Raw genomic sequence first — 13,247 nt, 5'->3', positions numbered from 1 at the left:
AGAGAAATGAGAGGATTTTAGTTTGATAATAGAAGATCTAACAATCATATGCAAAATTATGTATTGACATGAAATATCTTTTTGAGGATAAAATTAGCTTCATGATGAAAAATGTTTATGTTACAGAATATAAGTTCATGTAACAGGATCCAAATATTTAAAATGAGACATGATCTTAAAAAAAGAGATTTGAAGCTAGAATGAATTTATAATCTATCTATATTCATTTCTTAATTTCTCTATATGAAAAGACTCAGACTGAGAGAGGACAAGTTACCTGCTCTCTCTAGACATTTAAGTTGAAGCTAGAATTTGAATCCTAGGACTTCTGATTCAAAGTCTAGCTCTACCTATAATTTATTATTGTAGTTTTTCCATGTAGATATATTGTCAGATATTTCAAGTTTGAGTTTTTAATTTTTATTTTCTAATGTTAGAACTTATGGCATTTTTATTTTATCATTAAATGTTTATAGTGATATTGCTATAATTAATAAATCTTTATGCTCATTATCATTTTCACTGATTTTTTTTAAGGATAATCTGATTTTTAACATCTTTTTTATAATACAAAGATCTTTAAGCTAAGTATTTAGTTTGCTTTTTGGGCCTAAATCTATTTTTTATTCTCTTATACCTATGATGTATATACATTGTAAGAGAGAAAAAGGTAGCAGAAAGTTTGCTTTCAAAATACTTTTTGTTCATAGAAATAAAAAATCAAAGAGTTGGAAAGAACCTCAGTCCTACCAGTATCTGAACCTAAAATGTATATTTGAGAAGGGGTTATCCAAGTTTTGTTGAAAATTTTCTATGAGGTAGACCTCTTCATTTTGCAGTTCATTCATTAGCTATCAAAAATACTCTGATTGTTTGGAAGCTTGTCCTAGGTTGATTCAAAAGGTATCTCTCTGCAACTTCTATTCGTTGCAATTAGTTTTCCCTTTGGTGCCAACCAGGATTAAGTTTAAGAGCCTTTCTGCTTGACAGACCTTCAGAAAACAAAACAAAACAAAACAATTGGATATTTCTTAAGTCTTTTCTGGGCTAAAAATCTCAAGTTCTGGCAGTTGGTCCTCATATGATATGAGGTGAAACCTTTGAATCTTCTAGCCACTTTCTTCTACATGCTCTTTAGCCTATTAATCTTTCTTAAAATATGGGATTTAGAATATTAGGGTGTTGTGTGAAACATTCATCCTTGTTTCTGGACACTATCCTATATCAAACTATTGATTCTTTTAGAAACTTTGGTCCACTAAAACATATATATATGCTGCTTTTTAAATACCCTTCACTTTCCTATAGTAGAGAAATGGTTCTTTTGAACCCAAGAGTAAGACTGAATCTGTTCAGGTTTGACAATTTCTTCTTGACATCTTCTACTATTTGTAATGAAGCTGGAAGCCAGTTGTTGTCATACCTGTAAAACCTGGGCTATTACAATAAAACTTACTCTCTCTCTCTCTTTTTTTTTTTAATAGCCTTTTATTTACAAGTTATATGTATGGGTAATTTTACAGCATTGACAATTGCCAAACCTTTTGTTCCAATTTTTCCCTTCCTTCCCCCCATCCCTTCCCCTAGATGACAGGATGATGAGTAAATATTAAATATATTAAAGTATAAATTAGATACACAATAAATATACATGATCAAACCATATTTTGCTGTACAAAAAGAATCGGACTCTGAAATATTGTACAATTAGCCTGTGAAGGAAATCCAAAATGCTGGCAGACAAAAATTTAGGGTTGGGAATTCAATGTAATGGTTCTTAGTCATCTCCCAGAGTTCTTTTGCTGGGTGTAGCTGGTTCAGTTCATTATTGCTCCATTGGAAGTGGTTTGGTTCATCTCATTGCTGAGGATGGCCAGGTCCATCAGAATTGATCATCATATAGTATTGTTGTTGAAGTATATAATGGTCTCCTGGCCCTGCTTGTTTCATTCAGCATCAGTTTGTGTAAGTCTCTCCAAGCCTTTCTGAAATCCTCCTGTTGGTCATTTCTCCGAACAATAATATTCCATAATATTCATATACCACAATTTATTCAGCCATTCTCCAGTTGATGGCATCTACTCAGTTTCCAGTTTCTGGCCACTACAAAGAGGGCTGCCACAAACATTCGTGCACATATTTTAATTTCACATAATTTAATTTAATTTTAATTCGTGCACAAATTTCTAATTTATACTTTTCCTTCTTTATGATCTCTTTGGGATATAAGCCCAGTAGTAACACTGCTGGATCAAAGGGTATGCATAGTTTAATAAAACCTATTCTTGAAGTCTTAGGCTGTTTTATGCAATTTCCCCCTCTACTTCATAAATCCCTTGCTTTTTTTCCTTTTTTATTTCTCCTTTTGTTCTTATCACTTCTCTTTTGCTCCTTGTATAAGTGTTGAACAGCAGAAGCAAGAATAGGAAAAAAGCAGTCAGTATAATCATTGCTATTTAAGTTTGTTGGAGAACCATAAGAAGGGATAGAATAAAATTTGAGGTTATTTGTGGATTCTAGTTATTATTGTTGTTCCTTGTTTCTCATTATCATTCTCACAAATATGTCTCACTTTTTGCGAGGAGGTAAGGGAAAATGTTGACCTGAGATTTCATAAGTATAGGAGAGCACCCTAGTGAGAAAATTTGCCCTGTCTATATAGGTTAGTAGCTGTTGACCAGTTTAGGGATTTAAAGAGGTCCTTGAGGGCATAGGGCAATTACTTGTCCAAAGCTATATAGCTTATAAATGTCAGAGGCAATACTGGAACTCTGAGGTAAATATTCTATACATTATGCTACCTCTAAAAGATTTGATTACTATTAAAAATTTTCTGAATATAATATTAAATAAATTATTTTATGATTGCCTTTATGAACATTATGATTTTCTCTTACTAAATCTCTATTTGTTAATCATTTCATTCATTTCAGTCTATAAATATCTCTTTAATATGATAAGCCAGCATTTCTAGAACCAAGAGTTATGAACAGCATGAAGGAGAGAAAAAAAAATGTGACAGTAGAAGAGGCTAGAGCTACAAGTTTTAAGCAGTGTTTTTGGTGGAAACAAACTATAAAATATAATAACTTGGCCTTGTCCTCACAAGATTTGGCTATCTGCTGTTCCCTTATCTTTGGGTATGGTCTGAAGCTTCTTGATGGCCTGGGTCTTAACTAGGGGAAATTTTTATTTAAGGAATCTAAACTTGGAGAATGAAAATTTAATTCTAGCTAATTCCTTCCAACCTTTACTTGTTACTTTATTATAATATAATTGAGCTATATAGTTGCTTACTGAACTTTAAATTAGAAGCCCAGCTAAAGTAGAAATTTGTTAGCTTTTGGCTGGTAGGAAAGTTTTCTTGCCCAATATCTATAGTTTTTCAAATCTTCATGCTTGCTTTATCTTCCCTGAGAAGAATTAAACCTCTGTAGTTTAAAGAAATTATTATAGATTTTGTTTTTTTGTTATTAGCTTTGGTTACCTTCTTGTAACCAATTCTGATTTTCATATTTGTATTTAAGATGAGAGGCTTCTGTTGATGAAGTCTGTCTCTACTTAAATTAGAGTATTTAAAGTTTTTTTTATTTGAAGCTTATTTTCACCAAACATATTATGATAAATAGTATAGTCATTGTAGTCAGAATCTATTTCATATGTGTATACAAATACATGAAAAAATATGTATACACATATATATATGTATGTATGTTCATTATGTGAAATTAATCTTAAAAGTAAAACAATATTTGGCTAAGAAATTTTAGGCTATCACTATGTATTAGCTTTTTAAAATGTAGCTTTAATAATCTTTATAACTTAAAAGTTTACCACTTCTCCTATGACAGGAAATAAATTAATTCTATTTATAGGGAGTAGACCTTACTTCTGGGGATATTCTATAGGCTATCAATCTAGTTTCTGTATAGAAATCCCTGGAGTAGCCAAATGGGAGATTAGCTCATAGTTAAATTACTTAAGCCATTCATTTATATTGAGAAAGTGATAGTCACTTTAAAGTTACTATTCTAGTTCTAAAATTTTATTACTTTAATTGTATGAGATTTGGAAGTGATTAAAGTGATTCTTTTACAGACAGAACCTCCACTGAACACACCAGAAAATAGAGAATACCTTGCAGAAATCATGTTTGAATCATTTAATGTGCCAGGACTATACATTGCAGTTCAGGTAAAAAAAATGTATTCTTTGTTATCTTAAATCTTCTTAGCTGTGTAACAGACTGCTAAAATATGGGGAATTTCAAAGTGTCATTATTAGAAGATTTTTTTTTTTTGTCTATCTTCAGTGTAGAAGAAAAGTGTAAAAGTGTTGGACTTTCTTCGTAAACATATCCTATAAATTATACTTTCTGGAACATTTCACTCTGTTGTTGTACCTTTTGATGGCATATTATCTTTCTTTGTCCAACTTTGTCTTAGTGAAAGCAGGGAAGTATAGTATTTAGTTATGTGCACCAAGACAAAGGTGCTCCTTATTTTTTCTCCTATCAAAATCATTGCAACTACAAATGCTGTAAAATGCTGATAGATTTTTTTTCTATGTTGGTTTACGTTGTATAGTTTTTATTTTTTCTTTTTGTTATTTCTTGGAAATCCTAAAACCAAGAAAACTCATGTTTATTTTATGGGGGGAGTCTTTTAGTCCATTTTTCTAACTTGTATTTATTTTTGATTTTATGTTAGATATGATGATTAAAATTTAGAACATTAGATTAAATTACACTTGATGTTCTCTCATTCTGTAGTAAAGCAAGAGAAAAAGATTTTTCTGTCTGTTGCGTTTCTGTGTATAAATTTCATCTGTAAAGAATGTGGTGAAGGATGTTGTACAAATTGTAGAATTTTTGATCTTGCATTTATTGAAAGCTGGGTCCATGATAAATAATATCATTATTTGATCAGGATGTTATTGACTGAATTTGAACTGAGATTTTGAGGAAGAGAGCGATAAAGAAAGGAAAGAGACTTTGATAGTACTGCTATCACAGGAGAAACTACTTCTGACTACTCTTGGGGAAAAGCAGGTTAAGCATGCTTTTTTCTCTTCCTCATAATCCACTAATTTTTCTTTCATTATTTTAGGCAGTATTAGCTTTAGCAGCATCTTGGACATCTCGGCAAGTTGGTGAGCGCACCTTGACAGGAATAGTCATTGACAGTGGGGATGGAGTAACTCATGTCATCCCAGTGGTAAGCACATTGTTCTAATTTGTTCTAATATTGGTAAATAGGCTCTTTGATTGGGGTAGGAGGAGAAATTGGGGGAAAAACCTCACTAAATTTTCCTTAAAATGAAAGATATTTTTTCAGATGTCTTTTATTTGTTTATGGTAGCACTCTTTACAAAAATTCTCAACCACTAAAGAAAGAACATTTTCACATATACAACAAAACACCAAGATAATATATGAAATTTTGAATCTCCATTTAATACCACTTGCATATTTAAAAAATTATATTGAATTCCACATTACTTAAAACCTGACCTGTTTATCTGTATAGTTCTTTATATTTGTTTCCGTTTTTCCCCAAATAAAAACCAAAAAAATCCAAATCCTTGTAACTCATAAAAATAGTTAAGCAAAATGAATCTATAAAATGGCTATGTCCAAAAAATGTTTGTTTCTTTTCCTATATCTTCAGTCTATCATAGTTCTGTCAGAAGAGTAATATCCTTCATTGAGGATCTTCTAGAGACTTTGGGTGATTTTTGCATTAAACAAAGTTCTTAAAATCTTTCTTTTTTTTTTCATTTAAGATGTTATTTTGTGTTTATTGTTCTCTTAGTTAATTTTTTACCTTTTTTACTTAGTAAATAATATTCAGAGTTCTCCAAAATGATCTCTTTTGTGATTTTATACTGGTTAATAATTATACTCATTTACAGAATTTGTTCATTCTTTCCACAATTGATAAATACTTCTTTAAATGCTAAGGGTTTGTTTGTTTGTTTGTTTTTTTTTTTTTTTTAACTTTTTTCTTCTTCCTTTAATCCTAAAATACTCAAAAGGAAGGCAGCATGGTGTAGTAGATTCAGGAAGACTAAAAGATAGATAGCCTATCATTCCCATTAGATTTGTAATCTTGGGCAAGTCACAACCTTTCACTGATTCTAGTCAATTGTTTTAAGACTATATTTTCTAGGAATTTTTCATCTTCTTTGAAGCAATTTCCATACTTGAAATTTTCTTAAACAGTGAAATTAAAATGTGAATATTACCAGATCCTATCTTCTCTGGCCCACCTATTTATTGTCCTATCATCCCTGTACTCTCCTTATGCACAAAGAAAAAAAAAAGAAAAAAAGTAGTAAGAATCATATAAAACTCTGGTTTGTGGTAAAGATAGGATGATACTTTGTCATCTTGACAGCTTTATGATGATAAATGTCTCTCATGGTGGTTTAGGATATTTAGGCTCCAAACCTTAAACTCCCAGGGTTTTCACTAAAGAAAACCATTGTTTTTTATGTGATTTCAAGAAATTAAAGGTATGCCCTTTGAATATAGGTTTGGGGGCAAAAGTAGGCTTTGGTCATTTTATAATTGTTTTTCTTTTTTGTCTACTCAAAAAAGTAGAAAGATTTAATTGGTTGCTTTATATAATAATGTATTTTTTTCAATTTATCCAAATATTTTAAGATACAGAGAGTAATAACATAAAAGAAAACTAAAAATTTTCTTAGCTATAAGTCACTGCACATAAAATTACTAGTGGTTTTGATAGTTATTTTTTCCTTAAATAATAGAACAGAGATCCCTAAAGTTGGTTTAAAGTCTCTAGGTTCTCTAATTAGTCCACAGTGAGTATTATAAAACTTAAAGATAAAAGTATAAATTTTGCTTTGATTTTTTCCATTTATTCCTTTAAGGAAATAGTCATGGAATGTGAAAATTTTTAAATACATCAAAAAGCTCCTCAATCCTTTTTATAGACCTTTACTAACTACATGGCTGTGACCAAACATAGATTTGTGTGTGTGTATGTGTGCGCGCCAGGTCAAGGTTTGGGCTGTTTTTCTGATTTCTTGATCTGTGATTCCTACAAAATATTATTGAAGCCAAAGGAGGGGCAGGTGATAGGGGACATTCAGAGAGTGTTACTCTTTGTTCCTTGGCTTCCTTATAAGCAATAAAAAATACACTCCCCCTCCTTCCCCCCAAGGAATCTTGAAGGAATTATCTAGAAATTGTCAAGGAATTATTTAATGTGTTATATCATATTTTTATCCTAGGCTCTAAAATCTAAAAAATTATACTGATTAAATTTTTTTCTGTTAATTTTGTTCTGTGGTCATTCTGGTTTTTTAATATTTATGTAAATATATATTAATATTGATAATTATTAAGAATATATTTGTTAATATGTTAGTGTGTAGACATTACAACTAACAATTTTGATATTAGAAAGTTGCTAACATTTTAGATCCTTTAACAGTTTTTTGTAATCATTTACATTTAGCATTTACCTAATGGTATCAAGTCTTCAGAATGTTTAGTACAGAGACCCTTCACCTTTTCTGTGTCATAACCTTCTTTGGCTGTTTGGTGAAGCCTATGGTCTTTTTCCCAAAATAAGGTATTTTTTGTTTTGTTTTGTTTTTCAGTTTTAAAATTTATTATACTTTTTATTTTTAACTTTTTTCTTTTTAAGTTTAGAGTTCTAGATTCTTTCCCTACTTTTTTCACCCACTGAAAAGGCAAATATATATATATATATATATATATATATATATATATATATATATCAACAGTACATGTGAAATCATGAAAAACACATTTCCATATTAGCCATATTGTAAAAAAAGCAAACAAAATAAGAATTAGAAAATTATTCTTCACTTTGCACTAAATCTTCTCTCTCTGGAGGAGTATAGCATTTTTTCATCATGAATCCTTTGGCATTATCTTGGATTATTGTATTGATCAAAGCAGCTTAGTCTTTCAACAATGCTGTTATTAGGCACAATGATGTCCTGGTTCTTCTTATATCACTTTTTATAAGTTCATACAGGTTTTGTGTTTTTCTGAAAGTAATCCTCTCATTTCCTATAGCACAATAGTATTCCATCACAATCATATACCATAGCTTGTTCAGATCTTCCCCAATTGATGAACACCCCTCTCAATGTCTAATTCTTTGCCACAACATAAAGCGCTGCTATAAATATTTTTGTACATATAGGTCTTTTTTTTTTTTTAATATCTTTGGGGTATTGACTTAGGAGTATTATTCATTTTGGGATCCCTTTGAAGTATTACTGGATTAAAAAGTATGCACGGTTTTAGTTCCAGACTGTTCTTCAGAATATTTGAACTAGTTCATTACTTCATCATCAATTTATAAACTTATAAATGAGTTTACTTATTTTTCTTCATTTCCTCAGCATTTGTCATCTCTGATAGATCTCAGGGTTGTTATATTTTGCTTTTTTCTTTTTAATCATAATTTAGAGAATTTTTAATATAATCACAGGTAGCTTTAATTTCTTCTTCTGAAAACTGTCTGTTCATATATTTTGTCCATTTATCAATTGGGGAAATGACTCTTATTTTTAAAAATTTGACTTCGTTCCCTATATATTTGAGAAATGAGGACTTTATTAGAGAAACTTGCTGAAAAATTTTTTTATATTTACTTCATTGTCCATGGTACTTTTTTTTTTTTAAACAAAATGTAGTGTCCTTGATTATCTCTTTTAATTAGATTTATTTTTGCTTTTTCTTTGTCTGAGAAAATGATTATTATCCTTGCCCTTTTTTTTTTTTTTTAAACTTTAGTTGAAGCATAATAGAGTCTGGTCCAGCTCTTTATTTTAACTCTGTGTGTATCTTTATTTTTAAGTGTGTCTTTTGTATACAACATATTGCTGTATTCTGGTTTCTAATCAGTTGTGCTTCCTGCTTCTATTTTACAGGTTGGCTCATTCCATTCACATTCACAATTAATATTACCAACTGTGCATGATCATTAACTTACCTCCATTCTATTTTCTTCTGTTTATCCTTCTCTGTTTTTTTCCTGTCTCTCTTCAATAGTCTGTTTAGCTTTTGACCACCCTCCTTTAATCCATCCTTTTTTTTTTTTACTCATCCTCAACATTTCCTTTCTTCCTTTCTCATTTTCCTCCCCACCCGCAATATCTTTTATCCTCTTACCTTTGTTTCCCTATTAGGTAAATATATCTCTATACTCAATTTAGTGTGAAATATATAAATATACACGTTTATGTCTTTGTATATATTTTTTTCCCTCTTGGAGATAGTTTTGATGAGAGTGAAGTTCAAGCATTGCTTGGCTCTCCCCCTATCCCTTCATTTCTGCTTTTTTGTGTGGAAAAAAAATTTCCCCATTCTATCTCTCCCTTCCCCTTTCTTCTAATGCATCCCTCTTTCTCATCCCATGTTTTCTATTTTTTTTTTTGGAGATCATCCTAATAAAATCAACTTACACCTATGCCCTGTATGTAGGCGTCTCCTAATTGTCCTAATAATGATAACATTCTTAGAAGTTACATGTATCATCTTCTTATACAGGAATTTAAACAGTTTATTGAGTCCATTATGATTATTCTTTCATACTTATCTTTTTGTTCTTCTCTTGAGTCTTCTGTTTGAACGTCAAATTTTCTGTCATCTCTAGTCTTTTCATCAGGAATATTTGAAAATACTTTATTTCATTAAATGTCCATTTTCCCTGAAGGATTATACTCAGTTTTGCTAGGCAGGTTTTCTTTGTTGTTATCCTAGTTTCCTCTTCCTTCCAGATTTTCTCTGTTCCATTTACATGAGAGCTGCTAAATCTTGAGGGATCTTGACTGTGGCTTCATGATATTTGAATTGTTTCTAAATGTAGTATTTTCTTCTTGACCTGGGAGCTTTGGAATTTGGCTAAAATATTTCTCTGGGTTTTCACTAAATTAAATGGTGAATTCTTTCAATTTCTATTTTATCTGTATTTGATACAGGCACTGTTTTCTTTTATAGTTTCTTGAAATATCATGTCTAGACCCTCCCCCCACCTTTTTTTGATCATGGCTTTTAGATAGTTCAGTAATTCTTAATTTATTGTTCCTCAATCAATATTCCAAGTCTGTTATTTTTCCAACAATATAGTTTACATTCTTTAATTTTTTTTCATTCTATTAACTTTGTTTAATTGTTTCCTAAATTCTCATGGAATCAGTGGTTTCCACTTGCTCAATCCTACTTTTTAAGAAATTATTTTATTTAGTGAACTTTTGTGCTTTTTTTCATTTGATCAATTCTGCTTTTTAAGAAGTTCTTTTCCTCAGTAAATTTTTATGCCTCTTTTACCATTTGATCAATTCTGATTTTTGTAGTATTAAAAATTTTTTTTTGGGGGGTGTTTGTACCTCTTTTATTAAGTTCTTAACTGTTTTTTTAAAAAATAATTTTCTTACATTATCCTCATTTCTTTTTCCAATTTTTCTTCTCTCAATCTTACTGCTTTCTTTAAGTCTTCCAGGAATTCTTGTTGGGCCTGATTAACATTTTTCTTTGAGGGTTTGCTTTGTAACTGTTTTCACATTGTTGTCTTCTAAATTTATGTCTAGATCTTTCTTGTCACCTTAGTAGCTTTCTTTAGTCAAATTAATTTTTTTGTGGTTTTCTCATTTTTCCAGTTTGTTTCTTAACTTTGAACTTTATGTTAAAGTTAGGCTGTGTTCACCTTGAGTGTGGGGAAGCATTGTGTCAAGAATCAAGCTTTTTCATGCTGCTGTTTTCAGAACTAGTTCTAGAATTAGAACTAGTTAAATTTTCATTGCTTCCAAAGTGGTGTCTTCTGGGAAGATATGTTGTCATCATGCCTCCAGTCTGTGTCATGGTCCCTGTTCCACTGGAGCTGCAAGTGTTAGCACTCCTTTCCACTGGGAACTGTGACCTAGAACTGCTTAAGGGCAGTTGAGTTGCCAATGAGTACTGGTTGTATCCAGTGCAACAAAGGGTCCTCTTTAAGCTTTTTCTGACTAATTGTCCAAACTCCTTCTCTCCTTTGGGCTGAGATTTCCTGAAGCTGCTGTTGCTGCTGCTGTTGTGGCCTACTACTAATGCTCCTGTTGTACTCCGGGCCTATACCAACCTCTCCTGCAGACCTTCTAAATTGTCTTAGGCTGGATGATTGTCACCCTCTGAACTTTAACTTCTGTTGGTTCTGCCACTCCAATATTTGATTTTAGGCATTATTTTAAAGTTGTTTGGAGGGAATTGGTAGGACAGTTCAGCTGGGTCCTGGCCTATACTCCACCATCTTGATTCTGCCCCTTTAAAATAAAATACACAGTATTACAAAGAAAATCAGAGGTGAGTGAAAATAAAGGTTTTTTAAAAATTCAAATTCATGGATTCTTCCAGATATCTATTATTGGTTAAGTTTCTCTGAGCAATGTGGAGACACTTTAAATATTTCCCCATCTAACATTATTTAAACTTGAACTCTTATTGGAGAGATGCCTTTGTATTTTTCTGATTTTTCTGGTACTAATTTTGGATTACTGCTAATGCTACTGTTTTGGAATCAGCACTGGCTACTACTAGGATTCTTGTAAGCAGTAGTATTCAAAAATTGAGGAACTTTTGTTAATGCATTGTGAGGTTTAATGTCTTACTTTTTTCTCATGGTTTTATAGATAATAGTTCCCATATGTAGATAGCACAATATGGTGCCTAGGGAATCTTTTTAAGTGTGGGACCACTTTTGTTAAGGTAAATTGGGCAATTGGGGGGCACATTGGATAGAGTGTTGGGCAAGGAGTCAGAAGAACTGAGTTGAAATGGGGCTGTGGGACCCTGGGCATATCATTTAACCCTGCTTACCTCAGTTTTCTCATCTGTGAAATGAGCTAGGGAAGGAAATGGCAAACTATTCCAGTATTTTTGCCAAGAAAACCCCAAATGATATGAAGAGTCAGACATGATTGGGAAAAAAAAAAACAACCAAAAAAAGCTTAAGGTAACATTGACTCATTGTTTTAAATAGAAAACATATTGTTTCTTAGTACTTGGGGTTATTTACTTTTGAATGATAACAGTTATCAGTTTTATTATTATTAATAACTGCTCATATTTCTATAATAATTTATAATTTATAAAGCTTTATCATATCATATCTCATTTGATTCCTGAAATAACCTTGTGAATTAGATAATTTAAGTACTACTATTCCATTTTTATAGCAGAAGAAACTGAATCTCAGAAAGGTAGAATAAGTAGTAAGTTTTAGTTAGCATATAGAACCCAGGATTTTTCCTAAATCTAGTGGCTTTTCAACTATATCAAGTATAATCAGCAGTAGGTGTTCAGTCAATTGAATTAACATTTTATAAGCAGAACAGTTTTATTTTTAATGAGAAAAAAATTTGTATTTGTTGGATATTTTATCTTGTAAGTAATGGAATGTCTCACATAATTTTTGTTTAAATATCCATAATGGAAGTATTTTTTTAATGGCTTCTCAGGTTATTGACAGTTTTGATTATAAAATAATTTTTATAAGGTAATTTTTAAGTCACCTAATATAATACTTTGCACATAGTGGGAGTTTAGTAAATGATTAATGACTAAGTAAACTAAACTATACTGAATAGAAGAACTTTAAAAAGATTTTTTTTTAACCAAGCCATTTCTTCTCTCTTAGGCAGAAGGTTATGTAATTGGAAGCTGCATCAAACACATCCCTATTGCAGGTAGAGATATTACATATTTCATTCAACAGCTCCTAAGGGAGAGGGAGGTGGGAATTCCTCCTGAGCAATCACTGGAGACAGCAAAAGCCATTAAGGTAAAATTAATGTAAAATTGATCAGTTTGGGGATGAGAGAGATGGGTTTTGGGTTTTTGGGGGTTTATAATTTTTCCTTCTGAATTATGCCTCTCTTATATTTTCAATTTTTTAGTAACTATAAGCAGTAATGAATTTAGGGGTGGCATGTATTCTAAAATTTTATTTTTCAGTCTGTTGTTTGGAATTCAAAATAGATTTTCTATAGCAATTTTTTAAAATAGTGGTCAGGGTTCCAGGCTAGACCAGGGGGGGAAAAAAAACTTTAAATCATTGTGAAGCAGAAATAATATTGTTGGCCTCTGTGAAGCTGAAATACAACAGTTAGTAACCTTAAACTTCTCTGAACTGTATCTCAGAGGTCTGAATCCTAAGCTCTAGCCTTGTCTCTCCCTCCTCCCTATCCCTTACTACCCCTTA

The 13,247-nt window shown here is 31.3% G+C and overlaps 1 protein-coding gene across 3 annotated transcripts in view; it reads left to right on the top strand.

Annotated features, from left to right (window-relative positions):
- ACTR3B (actin related protein 3B) overlaps window positions 1–13,247 on the top strand; it is a 92,713-nt gene that overhangs the window by 34,633 nt on the left and 44,833 nt on the right. For 2 of the 3 annotated variants that reach the window (XM_052000580.1, XM_052000582.1), the window contains exons 5-7: window positions 4,099–4,194; window positions 5,109–5,216; window positions 12,684–12,827. In XM_052000580.1, the coding sequence (XP_051856540.1) occupies window positions 4,099–4,194; window positions 5,109–5,216; window positions 12,684–12,827 (348 nt within the window). The remainder of the gene's footprint in view (window positions 1–4,098; window positions 4,195–5,108; window positions 5,217–12,683; window positions 12,828–13,247) is intronic. The other variant, XM_052000581.1, reaches the window with a different exon arrangement.

This window comes from Antechinus flavipes, chromosome 5, assembly GCF_016432865.1.
Source record: "Antechinus flavipes isolate AdamAnt ecotype Samford, QLD, Australia chromosome 5, AdamAnt_v2, whole genome shotgun sequence".
Classification (NCBI taxonomy): domain Eukaryota; kingdom Metazoa; phylum Chordata; class Mammalia; order Dasyuromorphia; family Dasyuridae; genus Antechinus; species Antechinus flavipes.
Note: the sequence above shows the minus strand (reverse complement) of the source record. Positions and strands in the feature narration are given on the sequence as shown.